This window comes from Bombus pyrosoma, linkage group LG6 (genome assembly GCF_014825855.1).
Source record: "Bombus pyrosoma isolate SC7728 linkage group LG6, ASM1482585v1, whole genome shotgun sequence".
Lineage (NCBI taxonomy): Eukaryota > Metazoa > Arthropoda > Insecta > Hymenoptera > Apidae > Bombus > Bombus pyrosoma.
This window is the reverse complement of record NC_057775.1, coordinates 7,204,764-7,222,272: the sequence shown is the minus strand read 5'-3', so window position 1 is coordinate 7,222,272 and position 17,509 is coordinate 7,204,764. Positions and strand designations below refer to the sequence as shown.

The window sequence follows — 17,509 nt, the reverse complement described above, 5'->3', positions numbered from 1 at the left end:
CTCCTTGCTTTTGAACCGCATTAAGATAGACAAGAAAGACATAAAAATCCTGTAGAAATGGAAGAACGAAATTGAAGAGCGGAAGCACGAAATCGTCAGAAGATAAACAACACCTGTCTTTCTTTCCTCTCAACATTTTACCTCCTTAACAACGCTCCTTCTTAACGTTCTATCCTTTTATTAGCCGGATAATGAAGAGATAAAAATCCTGTACAAACCGAAGAATACAATGCCGAACAAAGGTCTGAAACAATGTCAAGCCTAAGACACCAGCGCCGTGATTACGTTCAATGTTAATGCGTTCCAATTATCCAGGAAAATAATCGCGTCGGCTTATCCTTAAACACGATTAAGCAAACGAACTGTTAATGAACGTTAAGGACGAAAACTGCGGAAGCCCTTCGCAAACCGAAGAGACCGTCTAAGGAATCCTAATCCCTCGGTTCACCGCAAAAATCTCTCGTAATAATATCAGAAATGTAATACGGCCGCACGAGCCCATTAAAGTCGGATTTGAAGCAAGCACGGAGTAAGGTGAAAAAAAGGAAAAGACGAGGCTGCTGGGACTAAAAAGGATGAAGAGAAGAGGAGTTGGAGTGGAAAAGCAGACGAGAGAAAGAGAAGTAGAGAGGGAGAGAGAAAGAGGGAAAAAGGAAACGAACTCGATGCTCTCGAGCATGACCCTGACCTACATATTTTGCATTCCACCGTTTCCTTCCGACGCTCAAACATCGAGCAGACACGTACGAATTCACGGTTTGTCTTCTCCAACGTATACCGTCTCTTCCGGTGGCGGACCACCGCTCTCCTGCTCGTCTTTCGTTCATTTCTTCTCTTTCCTTCCGTCCCTTTCTCTCGTGCAGCCGTTTCTCTGTCATATCAGGGAGGAAGGCACCGTTCGTTGTTTCTAACTTTGGTCTGGATGCAATTAAAAAAAAGGTCAAGCCCTGACAGGAGAGCGTCTCGGCAGCGCGAGTAGTTCTTTTCTTTGAGACCTCCCGGTCCCTGTTGGCGAGGCTTTCGCCGCCTCCAACCTCTTCCCACTGTTCTACCAACCACCCCTTTTCTTATCCCACCACTATGCCGCTTCGTGTCCCACCACCTCATCACCCCAAGTGCATCGAGGTCCTCCACCCTGGCACTGGGACGTCTCTTTAAAGTAAAGAAAAGAAAAAAAGAAGAAAAAAAAAAAAGAAAACTCTACTGGCTGCACTTCAGCCATTCCGGTGCTCGAGCCGGGGATCAAAGTATTTTGCACTTTCCTGTCCACCGTGGTCATACTCCCGCGAGCACAGTTTCGAGGCTCGACGCGGCGCGGCGTGTCGTGTCGCTTAGGCGATCGATCGTTCGAAATAAATGCAATGGAAGAATGCCACGCACTGGTGGTAATAGTCGGACGAACGATAACAGCTAGTCGACGATATATTGACAAACTTCGTAAGGAGAAAAGAATGGAAAGAGGAAGCGTCTTACCGCAGACCGTCTTTGTCAGCCGAAACTGACTGACTCACAGAACCTCGAGTTTCTCTTTATGCCTTTCTTTAGATCGAGTCTCGTCGGCTCTACTTGTCATTGGCAGCGTGAATCTCTACGTGAAACGAATCATAAATTACAAAGTACGAAGGCAAACTGAAGATGATGCGTAGAATTTACGTGAGAAATGTTTTTTGAATAATTCTTAAATGAAATATTCTTGGATGAAATTATAACCTAAACTGAGGTTAGTTAGTTAGCAAAGTGAGGTGAGTCAGTTAGCAAAAACTTTTGGTGTTTGCTTTTTTACAATGGATATCGAACTGCAGACTTGTTTTATTAAAAGCATTGTCAATTTTGGAAATTAGAGGCGGAGCGAAATTTACATGAGATTATTCATTGTCACAAACATGGGGTAAATTTAAACGATCGTATCATATTTCAAGAACGTTTATACAAGCTAAGTATCAATAAAGTATAGTGTACGTAGCACTAATAAGTACGATTCAAATACCTAATTACGTTAATCCAAGAGCTAATATGTTCGCAGGTCGTTTATTTTGAAAAAGTCTATCCTCATTGAAAACCGATATTATTATTTTAAAAAATACCATGGTCGCCAAATACGTATTTCTGTTTGAAGAAATTACCTACAACGAAAGACAAGAGGAAGACCATTCTCATAAACGCCAAGTATCATTTGCAAATCGTTAAATAAGGTCACTGATGTTTTGTTACAGTGACTCAAAGAGATCTTTTATGGTCACGAAAGGGTCGTCCATTGCGAGATCATCTATGATAGATCGTGTCATACGAGCTGAATGTTATTTAGAAAATCTTAGGATAAACATTTTTGTATCTCACCTACGCTCAAATTTAATGATATCCATCGTGATTCTTTCCTTAAGAATAAAAAACAGAGATAGCGGATCTCGGCCAAGCTACAGTATTTTATCGCAAACGGTTAAAAAACCAGAATAATACGATCCACAATGATGAAGGCAAGACTTAAACTCTCGTCGCTACAGGTAAACGCTATTTTCAATCTCGAGTATTAAGCGATCCATCTGAATAAAATTCATCGTAAGACAAAATACGTGAGCAACTAACTGTAAGCGGTTATGTTAACACCAGAACAGGTCTGAACTGGAGTCGCAGAAACTTGTTACGCAAACAACACTTTCGCTTGTACGTGCAAACAGCCTCGTATCCAGCCAGCACATTCAACCATTATCCCAGCTACTTTTCATCTAACCTTCGCACAAACGTACCACCCACCACCTCGCGATTCCAAACCATACTTGACTTTCGATTTTCAATGGAAAGCCACTCTAGTTAAACCGAAAATGGCTCGAGTCGAACCGTTTCTGGTTCACGATATCGAGCTTTCAATACCTAAGAACGGTACAAAAGACGCAACATCGGAAAACGAGCTTGACCAGCTAGTCGAACTCGATGAATACTGCTTTTACCACGCGAGAATTGCCTACCAAGAAGCTATGGCGTAAGTTAATCGAGTTAATTGAGCTCTCCGGTGGTGAAACGTCTATTTGACTTTTAAAGCAGAACAGTTGCCATTGGATCTTTCGGCTGCGGTATACGATATAATGTACGTTCTTTCATTCTCCGGGTTCCAACGATGGATTAATGTGTTTCGAGCCCGAAAGAGAAAAGGCGACCCGCATACACCGCAAGTTCATGAGTCAGCCGAGCAGATATACCAGACAGAGGAAACTTTAAATCCCTGAAAAGTCGTTTTCGTTCTGCTAATCGCCAGCCGCCACCTTTACCTCCTCTAATCTCATACTGTCTGGTTTACTCGTTCGGCTGTCTGCACATCGAGCCAGCTAAAAACCGTGTGATTAGTCCATTTTCGCCTGGCCAGTTTTGTCAGCGATTTTCCACGCGACAAGGAAAATTAGAACAGACCGAAGAAGGAGGAACCCAGGTCACGCGTACAAGATTGCTCGAACGGTCATGGAGATAGCTCCGACGAGCATGAAACAGCCTTTCGAATGGTTAGAAAAGAGTGCACCATAGAGCGTGGAGCTAATTTCGGTGCAGCTGAATTCACCGCGCACGAACAATCGACAAAGTTTGCGCCAGGTCCCTGTTCCATCTGGTTTTCGAGTTACAACTGTTTTTCTGGCGTAACAGTGGTCCGCGCGACTCGCCGGAAAAGTGGCGAAGATTATAATGACGGTTGACGCCACCAGTGAGATTTCATTATACGCTTTTACCTACTTTTTGAACGAGCTAGTTCTAAAACGGTTTAGGCTCGCTTTGAAACTCGTAACGGAGATTAAACGCATCAACAACCTTGGAAGTTGTTTCCTTGATATTTTTGATAAAAAAAAGGCAAAATTGTCCGTAATTAATTTATCATAAATCCTTAGGAATTCTTCCATATACCTCTGAATTTAATTTTATTCGTGTGAACACGAAATTTCAAGAACCTCGACATCTCCCGTATTTTATGCAATTTATTGGACTATACGACACTCTGTCAGGTAAGTTTCTGCAACTACATCGAAACATCTCGATAATCGAGCTGCGATTAAAGCACACCTTGAATCGACTCGAGTCCTATTACTAACGAACATAGATGCAATTTTTTATCACTTCGAAAGAGTATAAACGTCTTCTATTCGGCGATCTCAAGGAACATATTCGTGCCTCAGAAAACTTGTAAAACCCGATGATCAAAGGTCGCACAAATTGAAGTACCTTACAGATTTTAAGCAACGATTAACCAACGATAAACTCTGTAGAACACTAAAATTACGGAGGTGTGTAAGGTTTCTGCGTCGTACACCTGCATGGCCCACTTTATGCAAACTGCATAAATTTAAAAAACCCGCCCAGAACTTCCTCGTTGGCCTTCCACCGTCCCTCCCCATCTACCACTTAAAACTCTAAAGTCACGCTAAAGAGAGAGAGAGAAATTAGAATCTTTAGGGTGCTATTAGATAGTTTTTAACCGTCATGGCCTCTTGAGGTTCCGCAAGGTAAAGATCCCTCGCATCCTCCATTCTTCTAACACTTACAACTTCCATTTTCTCTGTTTGCCATTTGATTACTCTTCCTCTTCCTATCTGCTCTGCTCATTTAATTATTCCTCCTGATTTTTTTCCTAATTATAACTCTCAAGAGACGTTTTAAAACTATGAAAAACTAGGACTTCCGTTTTTAATAAAAATTAACTGAACGCACAAAGCCTCAGCCAAGCAAGTTTGGTACAAACAGTTTTTCCAGCCTAAAATTACAATTTTGTTTTGAAAATATTTCCACATATTTGATTAAGAGAGCCGTTCAAACGGATGTAACTGATAAAATTGATGAATATAAATCAATTTCGCTACAAATATTTTTTACTGTAAAGCCTTTCGAAATATATCGTTTCTGTCATCTCAAATGATAATTTAATTCATGGATTTAAACCGATAGACTAACAAAACATTCGATTATATTCGTTTTCGTCGTGATACGAATCTTTCTTTCAAGCAACGTGTACGATTTCTCGAGCTTCTCAAGCATTGAAACGAAACGGTGTCTCGTCGGAGCGATATTTTCCTTCGACAGGATTATTTTCTAAATCAAGACCCATATGTGATTGTAAAAATAGCCTCGCTTTTCGAAAGAATAACGCGAGCCTAACAATAACGACATATTTTACGGCGGACTAAAATAACCGTCTTCCCCGATATTTGTGCTCTTTAATTATTACAAGATACCCTTCCATATCGTAAGACGCCAACGGACGAGCAAAATACAACGTTCACGATGCTAGTTCATGCGTGAATAAAAAATTCTAGTCTAAAAGGTTTGCCACTCTAATCGAATCCATTAGAACCATATACATATATATTATAGTGTTACATTATATTATATATGTATATGTATATAGTATATCGAATAAAAGTAGAACGTGTCATCGATCAGTTGGCGAAAAACGCGTGTTCGACGTTTCCGTCTGACAAAATCGTACGTCGTGATGTCGATAAAAATAATCGCAATGTATAGTTCGTGTAGCAAACAAAGGAGCAAGAAAAAGAATCGAAGGTAAAGGAGACAAAACGTCTACGGGCAATTGGTAACTGATTACAGTGTCGCAGCCATAGCTCGATGTATCTGCAGGTACCCTCTTTCATATTTGTACATTTCAAAAGTAGACAAGTTTTGCATCAAATAGACGGTTTTCATTACCGCTGTAAGTATGACAGCTTCTCGAAGCGGAAAACATCCCTTCTATTTCTCTACGATCTTTTCGCGTATCATTTTAAATCTATTTTTAATTTCATACTTGACTCAATTAATTTTCATTGATCTTTTTTTCTTTTTTTTTTTTTTTTTTTTTTTTTTTTTTTTTTTTTTTTTTTTTTTTTTTTTTTTTTTTTTTTTTTTTTTTTTTTTTTTTTTTGCTTTAATAATCCACATACATCCCCCCTCCCCCTCTTGTGCTATCGCCGCGCCACTGCGTGCACGTGCGATTATGGTGCTTCCAAAGTGAATTTGTGCTGAAACGAAAGTTATGCACGAAAGGGGGGAAAAACTCCCGAGAGTTTTGTCCTCAGTCGATTCAACTTAATATCGACCAATTGAACAGAAGTTGCTCATCCATCGTTCATATCTCTCCGCGGAGCTAATTCGGACAGAACGATCGAAATATCATTTTTTGTTTTTGTTTTTTTTTTTTTTCTTTAACTCTGTATGGACATAACCGATCGAACTATTGTGGGTCTACGAACACTTGGGAGAGTGTACAAACCAAAACTAATTTAATTAACATATTCTCCAAAATTAAAATAATCAAATATCGTCTCCTACGCGTTAAACAATCGTGAATTAAGGGATGCGTAAAAATGAAACAAATATGTAGGAACTGACATCTTTTCTACTCCATCATTCACCGTATCACGAATACGAAATAGCGGAATTACTAATTAAGGAACCGATCTCCGCGGCCGACATGTCCAAGGAAAAGTCATTTCCTTTTCTTTTATCTCCCGTCGCAACTTATTACTACATTTAACCTATAAAAATACTTCCTATAGGGTATCAAACGAAGTTCTCTTTCACTACGTGCTTCACTCAACAACACGGTGCTGTCTCTCAAAAGGCACGCAACGTTCGGCTACTACGTCGAACCGGTGTGTGCTCTAAAAATCAACTTTTCGAACGAATGGAGAATAAAGTAGAATCAAAAGCAACAAAATAGCCCGGGAGGCAGCCGGTGGACGACTCGTCACGATGGCCGTTCCTCCCGTTCTCTTCGCGAAGCAGAGAAAGTGGCGACAACGAGAAAACGTCGTCGCGTCGTCGCGATCTCGCTCGCGACGACATTCGACAGAAAAGACAGAAGACAGACAGACAGACAGACAGAGAGAAAAACAGTGAGGCAAAGAGAAACGTAAGAATAAAAACAGAGAGAAATAGAGGGAAAGAAAGAAAGAAAGAGAGAGAGAGAGAGAGTGAGAGAGGGTGGAAGAGAGAGACAGAGAGACAGACAGAGAAAAAAGGACCTCAAAAGCAGAAACGTTGAAAATTCCAAATCCGCGGTTCCCTTGATTTAATTCGCACACGTACACGCCAATCTGACACGTACGTGTCACGTGAAAAACATAGCTTGTTTTGGAAAGAATGCTGTGCATGGTACGTGTTATATGTCTGCTTACGTATGAGTGTACGTGTGCGTCGACATGAGTCCTTCTTTCTGAAAGCTGCGACGATTGCTCGGTTCGTATCACAGGTGTGTGTGTACAGGCTCGATAAACGATGAAGGATAATAGAAAATAATGGAAAGGAGCATCGGGTTCGTCGATATCTTGCCACCGGTGATATTCGCGGTTGAAAACTTCCTCCCGGTCTTATGAATCCGGTCCTATAGGTAACGCGACCATGCCGCTGATAGAATAATTAAAGTCGTTTAATCAATCATCAAAGTACACCGGTAACGACTGAAACGAGTTTGAATGGCGTGACTTATCCAACGAACTCCAACCAGCCTCTCCAACGAGCATGTATACACGCGGCATAACTCAAAGGTTTACCCTCTACAATTAAGTTAATGAAACACGATCGAAGGGTGGGCGAATATACAAAACCGTGAAACACCCCTGAGACCGGAATTGGGGGAAAAATACTAAAAGGGAAAGAAACGGAAAAGAGAACGGAAGGAAAAAATGTACGTAACGGGAAACGGGGAAAGTGTGTCATTTCGACATTTAAAATAATCTCGCAACCGATGAGAACTCGGCTCTCTCATTCTCTCTCTTTCACTCTCTCGTCGATCAATCGAGCCAACGGGCGGAGGGGTTAACCGTATTTATGTAATATCTGAAAGTACGTTTAATAATTTTGTAAAAATATTAAACGGAGACGTTGCATCGAGAACGCTTAATGGAATTCCATAATTCAATCGGGGATTTCTCCCTCGAATATAATTTAAAGCCGGAAATTCCTTTTTCGATAAGTCAACTCTCGGTATCGACTCGTCCTGGAGTTAAGCTTCCTCCCATTTTCTTCCACCGACGCGTTAGAAAAGTCGCCGCTTTCCATTCCACGCCACCTTTATTTTCTTCTTTTCTAAACATCTCATTTACGTACAGCGGTTGGCGAAAATGTCTGCACACTTATGGAGAGTTGCTGTATACATATTATACAAAATCGTTTGAAATTTCATTAGCACTTTAACGAGATAGCACTAGTTTGATTATATTGACAGAGCCAGTCTGAACATATTCATAGACGTATGTAGAAATAACAAAATATTTATTACAGACATATACGTAATGAAAGAATCAGCATATAGCGTGTTTTTGTATAAAACGCATACAATATGGACATAAACTTTCCGATGGTTCAAACATTTTCGCGAACCAGTGTATATCGCGATCTTAGATTTTCGTCGAGTCCTTCGTTAGATTAGCTTTGGCTCTAATTAATCCGCGTACATTTCCTAACCGAATGCTTTTCGTTACCACTCGACGCAAACTTGCGGACTTTTACAAGTCTTTACTCTAAAAGTACACGACCGAAATACCGTGGCTTGGTGCTTGTAGTTGAATCAAACGCAGCTACCTCTTAATCGTTACGGTTAAAGTTGAGCGTAGTTTCCAAAATGCGTCTCGATTTACGCTAAAACGTCTCGGTCGATTTTCTTCCTCCCTTGGATGGGAGGCAACGCGTAACGCGGTTGATTATCGACGATGGATTTCTTCAGCATGCTCGTCGCTCGACAATATTTAAAGCGGTTTTCGATATCCGGCGAACCGATCAATCGTCGCGGAGCGCTTGACGAGCGGCGCTCTGTCTCTAAAATGGAATATACGAGGGGAAGAAGAATAGAGAAAAAGAAAGAGTGGGTGTAAAATTAGAATCGTAGTAGAAAACTCAGGTGCAGTGGCTGACGAGCAAGAAGGGGGTTACGTATCGCTAATTACGTACAAACAGCGTGGATTCTCATTTCTCGTGGATCGTGTGCGCGTTTCATTGGTTTCGAAACCTTGCGCTGGAAGCGTTCCAGCGCTGACAAATGTAAACGCAAATCGGCGAAAATGTAATAAACGAAATCACGTAAAATCACGACGCGTTATGTAATAAAAACAACGAAATGTACGCAATGATCTTTGCGAATGGAAACACGCCAAGATTGCGTGTATGCCTATTACGTTTTGAGAGAAAGACGAACAAAAATCCGTGTGTTTCGTACCGTGGTTCGGCGCACGATCGACGAGAAATCCACATCGTGTGGAAGTCAGATGCATTGGTCAGAAAAACCAGGATATTAAAAGCGAAACGAAGATCTCGGGATCAAGGACGATCCTGAAGTCAGGACGGTCCTACGATCAGGACCAAGGATCTTGACGAGGGTACCTGAGCCACACATGGGCCGGGCTGCTCGCAACTGCATTGCCGTTTCACTCGTTAGCAGGGCTTTCCATCTCGTTCGTTGTTCGCATTTTCCTGATTGGTCAGAGACTGATCAGACTGAAGATCGGCCGTGCATGATCCGATTAGCGATCATGTCCTAATTTTTCAGCCCTTCAACGTTTGAGATCCATCGCCTACCAGCGATTACCAAAGATGATATCTTCAACGATTTCTATTATACTTTGATTAAAATGAATTTTCATTTCAAACTATTCGTATTTTACTTACGCGATGGAAAAGAGTTTAAATCTCGTTTCATTATTTTTCGTTTCTATTCCAAGATCGTTCTACCTTAGACGAGCGATTTGTTTTGGAAGGAAAACATAAAATAATTCTAGGAAAACGATCCTTCCTTTGTTTCTTTGATTTAAGAAGATGTTGATAACCGTTGCTTTGAGCGATTATCCCTTTGTTTGCGAATGGTTATAGTGCACCGATTTGCATGATTTATGATATACTATGGCACAAAGTTAGAATCCAAAGAAACAATAATAAATCGAGCTGGATACAGAGAAACAATGAAACTTTCAATTTGTTGCCAATATTCCACCCCGCGTTATTTCGATCGAACTTCCAGCACCGTATACGGCAATTTCTTAGTAAGAACAAGGTAGAAAGAGGTTAGCGTGTATAGAAATTTTCTATCTACATATCCATACCACTAGAATCTATACGACAAGACGTACTTCTCAATATCTATCTTTGTATTTGCCTGTCTTTACCGCCTCTCTTAGAACAGTTAATTGAGCACGTCACAAATGGCATTTATAACAACCTTCCTTAACGCTCTTTATATCAGGTTACTAGTTTAAATAATTACCATAAAACTGACAGTATTGACAATACTAGTTACTAACATTTGGTGTCCATGTTCGCTAGTACGATCTAGTAGAGATCTCTTCACGATCTCTCAGACTACCACACGTCACGCTCCGATCTCTCAGATTTAACGTGATCTTTATACAATATTAAAATACGTAAACAATTTTAAGAAAATTCCCTAAAATGGAAAAGAAGGTTGAAAAAGATCTTTGACTTAAAATTATTTTACGATACAGTAACCAAAATCTGTACTTATCTCGCTGAGATCAAGAAAAATCCCATTACATCGTATGACACCCTTACGAACATACGGAGAACTCAAAGGACAATCAGTGAATTTCAAACTTTCGTCAAAAACAACTTATACCGTGCTTAATACCATCCGGAAATTAAAACAACGCAACGTACGCATCGATAAGAGCGAACGACCGTGTTAATCCACGCTTCGTGTGTAATTAAACTTCCTGCCCCTATCGTCCATCGCGCAATTTTTCTCTTGGTAACGTATCTTGGCCCCGGTGCCAACGATGCTATTGAACATTCGCTTTATCGCGAGAAGCTGGTACATCGTGGCCGATAGTCATCTTACTTTTTCATCGTCGTGAGCGCGTATCCCTCCAACATATCGATACTTTGCTCGATAAACAGACTCTTTCGACTTCGTTGATCGTATCACGCAGCTATCCTTTATCTGTTCTCCGATACTGATTCTCCCTCTCTTTGTGCAACGAAACGATACAGAGGAGCAAGGAAGAACGAACGAAACGTGATCGGGTCGATCTTCCTCTCGGTAGACGGAAGGTTCACGAGCGAGTAAGAACCATCAGGGGGATCAAGGAGCGAGACAAACAAACGGGAAGATACGGAAGAAAAGAGGGTGGAAGAGGGACGGCTCGGTTGTTTCGCGAGAGAAGATCTTGTCCTCGCGTTGCGTCCTGGGAATCCGAAATAACAGCCGCGATTCGAGGAGAACTTGCGCGAATCCGGCAAGTGAATAGTGAATTTCAAAAGTACTATCCGAGTGGCCAAGTGGCTGAAATAATTGCCAGCGACGTGTCGGGTTGAATTTAGATTGCATGGATGCGGTCGATTGTGTGTGGTAGATTTTTAAATATGCACGATATTAAATATTTATATTTTATTTATTTATATAACGATTTTAAATATGCATATTTTTAAATATGAGAGAGGGGATATGGACAACTTTAAAGGAACATACACATAGATAGTCGTTTTTCTTCTTTTAAATCGGTATAATTTATTTTTCGATTTAATAGTAGGACCTCAAAGATATCGTTTCACCTGGAATAGTACTACTTATTGTTACTTTAATTGTTTATCACGTCTCTTCGATTCCTCTAACAAATAACACTGTTAAATATTATTTTGTCGAGTCATATACGATTCTCGTTCTTTCTTTCATTTTGGTATCGATCAACTGTCTTCGATCGATGTTGGTTGTATGTAAAGAATAAGCAATTTAGAACGTGATTTTCAAGAGCTGAAAATAATTGACTTGAGTTTGGAAATTCATAGAGAATCTGATCAGTTTGTCAATAATTAAGTGATATGCTCTGATATTCAATTGATAGTATAATTCTTTCGTGTCACTATTATACGTTGTTCGATGCTGTTTTAGAAAAATATAGTTAGATAGTAAAAGATTTCTGTCAATAAATTCGCTCCTAAATTCCGTTACAATTCATTGCAGCGTACAGCTGCAATAGAACTACGTTGTAGTATACTAAATCTGACATTAAAGACTACGATCTAGGTCGTAACAAACGCTTAATTAACGTAAATTTGCAAATCCCGCCGAGAATAGAGAAAATTTCCTTCATTTGTGAAAGCTAATTAGAGGCACAAACTACGACTTCGTCTAACTTGTCTATGGAGCAATTCGAAGCAGACGGGGGATTCTTTTAAAGTACACGTAATTAGACACTACAAACATTTGAAAACTCTGTTGAAATATGAAGTGGATACGAAAAGTATTCTACGCAGTACGACAAGAGGAAAACTCCACCTTCCAACCAACTTCCACATTTATCACATTTTATCTTGACGATTTTAACCTACGCTGGTGTACCAACATTTGCGTAAAAAGATATGTAAATATAAAAAAGGTGTTAAATATACCTATAATACAAGTTTATAAACACACGCAATCACGCAATGAATGTAAATTTTTTATTAAAAATAATTAATGCCGTGTAGGCAGAAAATTTTCTATGCTATCGTAATCGTAACAAAGCAACTGTATTTTCCATCTTTACGCCGTAATTTTATCGACGATCAATCATTCTCTCGACAACAAAGAGAAGAAAATAGAGAAAAACATAACACCATGGTAATTAAATTACGTATTCTCGGTCGTTAAAATTCTTCTCCTCGACGAGCTTAATATTCAAAACGAAGGATCACCGCGTTGCCCCGCACCGCGCCAACCGTTTTCAGCGTACGAGCAAGCGCCAACAAAAAGTACGCGAAAGAAACGATGGAACAGCGTGCAGCATTCGGCGGAATTCCATTAAACTAGTTGACGTGGATTGAGAAACGGAAGGAACACGCAGAGGGAAAACGCGAGAAGGAGGGAGAAAAACAAGGAGAGACGAACCAAGAGAGAAAGCGGGAAAGAATGAAGAGAGGAAAAAAGGGAAAAGGAGCGCTGGGTGAAACGTCAGCTTTCGTTGCCGGTAGGTTTATTATAAACGGCCTCGTTTTCTTCGTTTCGCAACACGGTCAAGTGGCGCATCGCGTGGTGAAAAATAATTTGCGCCTCTGCGTCGAGAAAGCAACTGCCACAACTGAACCGAGGTTCTTTCCAAACTAAGAGAAACGGAAGGAAAATTTCGTCGCGCACGAATTAGTCGCGAATCGGTCGTGAAATCGGTCGACAATCCCTCGTTGTCCGGTTTGTCGATGTAAATTTAAAAAGGCGCGTTGATGAAAAAAGTTTCGGCGATCAACGAACCGCGACGCAACTTTTTTAACGAGTCATCGAAGTATCGCGCGCTCCCACGACCGCCAATATGAATATAATAGCGTTTCGAGCGCGCTCGAAACTTTCCGTAAGCGATGTAAAATAATTGAAAATTTTTCGTCAAACGTATTCCGATGGGGGCGCGGATCGATCGCGGGTAAAGACGTGAGACGAGACTAATTTAAAACGAAAATAAATATCGCGATAGAGAAAATCTTATGTATGTGCTACCGACTGAAAGAGAAAAAAAGAAGTTGTCCAATTGTTATACTTTTGAACGCTAGGAAAAACCTTCAAACAATGTTACGCTGTATCTTCAACAATCTTTAGGAACCAACATTTTTTAATGGTCGTTATAAATAAATCGATTGTTGTAAAAATGATATAAAATAGAATACAATAATAGAAATATCATTTATCGAGAGATGTTTCTTTCAAATGCAAACATTTCTATACAATCTATAGGGGTTTCTTATCCCCGATCGTTTATAAAAGTTCAGAAATTGGAGCCGGTGAAAGAACCACGACTGAATCGTAACGTGTCGTTAACCCTGTTTCGAGAGAACCAAGGATCGATAGTAATGGATCGTTGATGTGCCGGTGACCGGGCAATGTATGAAAGCATGCTACTTTCAGAAGAGAAGAACCGAACGAGCCCTCTATCCATCCCTTGAGAATAAAAAGTTCGATGAAAGCCACCGCGCACTTGCTACATTCTTATGCAAAAGTCGTAAAAACGGTGGACTTGTTGCTAGGAGAATGACGTAAAAATGCCGAAAACAAATAACATACGTACTATTGGAAAGCTAAAAGATCGTCGTAAAGTTGCGATTGTACTGCTACCGACACTGTATACCTCGATTGTTCTTTGACAGTACGTGTATCGATCCACTATCGTACTATGTAAACTTATTTCTTTCTTACGCATGTACGCTACGTTACGCTACGTACTAAAATAATATGATCATTGAAGAAATATAAACAACGAAATGATATTTATAGCATTCGTTTCACTTATGTTTACTTTTCGTTCTTCTTTCCTTTCTCGTACCCGATAAGATTAATCTCGCTCGACTTTGCGTTTGTTAACGAGAGTTCGCGTGAGTGGAATTTGCTTCTTGGCAATTATTCCCTGAGATTTGATTGCTTAGATCGAGGCAGCGACGTTCGAGAAATAGGCTACGCGAGATACAAAAGAAAGAATACCGCTGCAGAAGGCTATCTACTACCTAGGCAATTGCAAGAATTAATTTCCGCCGACTCTCGCAGAGAATGTCTTCTCCTTACTTATAAGATTCTTCGAAGCACCGTTATTCCGTCTTAAAGATTCTAAAAGTGCTCCTATCTTTCCTACACTCGAACTTTGAACACGCAAAATTACCTTCAAAATTCATTCTTTGTTTCTAATTAGAAAAATTTACAAATTATTGAGCTTCAAAAAAAAGAAAAAAAAAAAAATCCATCTACAGCGCAGGAGAACGACGAGAAAGTCAATTTCGCCCATGAAATCGCTATCTAAATTCGTTATCTTCTATCTTTCTCCAAAATTGTTTACGTTTTCCACACACGGGCCCGTTTCTCCAAAAATACCAGTTATCTGTTGCTCTAAATCAGTCGGAGTTATGCTCGTTGCCCATGGGAAGCCAGATTTACATTTTTTCGCAGTTATTCAGCGCCTTGCTATAAATAATGCATGTTTCTCGCATTGCGTTACATACGGATCAGATTGACGCGTGTATGCAATCATTTGTGGCAGCAATACCGTTCTTTCTGTCACGGAATTCCTCCTGGCCTGTACTTTAATATCGATCGTTCGAGATTAACAAGCCTGGAACGAAGAAAGATCGTAAACAAACCATTTTAAACTCATCAAAACTTGTTACGATTCTTTCCTTTTATCGAGCTTATTAACGGTGTTAGCTGGCGTCCAGATTTAGTAATACATTTTTAGTAACTAATTTTTAACGACGCTAGATCCGACGCGTTGAAACCTCGTTTCGTGCCTTGTGCACGACTTCCTATGTAGCGTGTTTCGACCGTGTTTTATCGCAAACGAAATCAAGAAAATAAGCCGGCGAGAATCGTTTCACGTCCGCGTTAATTTTTCAGAAAGACGGGCGAACAACGGAACAACGATTGTTACAAAGGCCAGCAGGAAGTGGCAAAAGTTCGCGCGGAAGATACGAAACTTGGCGAATCTTTCCTATTTTCATCCACGTGCATTACAACCGCGCGTGTTCCTCTCGATATACTTTCCTTGGTAACACCTAAGTACATAGAAGCGTTTTCGTAAGTGTGTTAGGACACAAACAAAGGAAAATAAAACGAATCTAAAGAATCACTAGGAACTTAGAACCTCAAGGGTTGTTGTCTCGTTTGTAACTTTGGACTGTGTGACACTCGTGTACGTTCGACACCATAGCAAGTATCCTGCCCATTACATATGTACACATAACAAAATAACTTCGTATTTATCGTCTATATCGATCTACAAGTTTATTTTATTATCTTCTTCATTATGTTTATACCAAATATTCTATATTTTATTTAACCGTACACTGTTGATTTAGGACGTTGCGATTGTCATCGCATAATCGCTAATTCATTATTTTCATTCAGCCATTGTAAATCATCTTTACACATTCTTTTTCGCCTATACTTTACACATTAGAGATACGCAAATACTTCTATTTGACTAAATAATTTTCTTCGATCAATTATTACGTTCCGTGAAAGCCAGTAAGTGCCCTAACACGCATAAACCGGGGTATGTAAGTACATACGTACATCCTGCAAGTTGACAGTATTCAACCGTGTCTGTGCCGGGCATAACGATGCATCGAGCGGCCAATATACCTACGACAGGAAGCGAACAGGCGCCAAACCAACGCCTCGACAAGTTTCTAGACGTACTCAATTAAAAGTTCCAGCCACTCGGACGGAGTGGAGCGGAGGACCGGGTGCACTGTGCACGGGGCAGAACCATTCTGTCTTCATTTTTTCTCAAGTGGATCTACGTCGATCACGAGGAAATGGCACGATCCACTGGCATTTCATTATCGCCTCGATTACACGAGTGCTGCCGGTTACTGCCAGGCAATTTCACTCGACCCCTTAGATTCACCGCTGCAATGCATCCCTACAGGCTTCCACCCTCTTACTCCCCAACCCCATCTCCACCCCACCCCACCCGTCGCCACCTTCTTTTAGTACAACTACATCCTATTCCCTTCGTTTAACCTCTGTCTACCTCTTTCTTCCACCGGTTTAACGTTACAGTTTGTTTCCACCGATTACATCGTCTGACACTGACGATCTAGTCAGTGGGATTGGAATACGATTCGATAAGATACTTTGCATGTTAATCGTGTTTGTCAGATACGAGAGTGGCAATAGACGGTTGTGGTATATAAGTAAGTTTTGGCAATCGCTGTAGGCTCGACGATATCTCGCACAGTAAAGAGCAATCTACTTGATTCACGTGATCGTACTTGGTTAACGCGTGAAAAGTATGGCGCATATTGCGTGCACCATGATGACGGTTCGTAAGGTCTTCATGTTGGGTGGGCAAGGTGGATAAATGAATAGAAAATGAATCGTGTTATCAATCGTTTGGAATGAAAATCGTGGAACATCAATTAGGATATTCATCGATTCGTTGTTTCTCGTGTGTTTTATTCGAGCGTTTTGTTCGAGCTGTATATTTTGTTGGCAAACGTAATAATCGATGTTTAAGTAGAAAATGAATTTACGGATCTGCGCAACGTAGAAAATTACGTCGTCGATAACCGTCGACGTTCGTTTCAAGCTAAAATATATTTGACGCGATATCCAATATAATACCTCGATGATCGGTTATAAACGTGTTGTAAAAGGCATTTGAAAAAACGAAATCTTCTTTTGGTTTTTGATCTACATACATGACAACTAATAACCATGACGAAAATTGTGGATGGATTTTCATGGCGAAAGGTCAAACGATTCACTCTACATCGATAACGAAAACGCATTAACGAGAAAGTATTTTCTCTGCTTTTTGTTTTGAATTGTAAAACGATACCTCGACAGGCACTTCAAATTCACAAGCAGCATTTGATTATTTCAAATCAATTGTGTTCTCCCTTTCTCTCTATGGAAGCCTTAGAAAATATCGGAATAACACAGATTGAAACAACACACAGAATCGATCGACCGAAGAAACAGAATGAACTGCTAAGGATTTCCAATGCCACATCTTTAATGGCTATTAAACATTGATCGAGACTACGACGTATTTGCAAATCAGAGAGCTTCGCCCGC

At 40.3% G+C, this 17,509-nt stretch overlaps 1 protein-coding gene across 5 annotated transcripts in view; it reads right to left on the bottom strand.

Annotated features, from left to right (window-relative positions):
* Positions 1-17,509, bottom strand: part of LOC122568763 (protein unc-13 homolog B) — a 377,765-nt gene that overhangs the window by 302,975 nt on the left and 57,281 nt on the right. For 2 of the 5 annotated variants that reach the window (XM_043728897.1, XM_043728900.1), the window contains exon 6: positions 9,349-9,438. The exons of 2 other annotated variants lie outside the window; for them this stretch is intronic. In XM_043728897.1, the coding sequence (XP_043584832.1) occupies positions 9,349-9,438 (90 nt within the window). Of the gene's footprint in view, positions 1-1,473; positions 1,490-9,348; positions 9,439-17,509 lie in introns of those variants that run through there. One more of the 5 variants, XM_043728902.1, reaches the window with a different exon arrangement.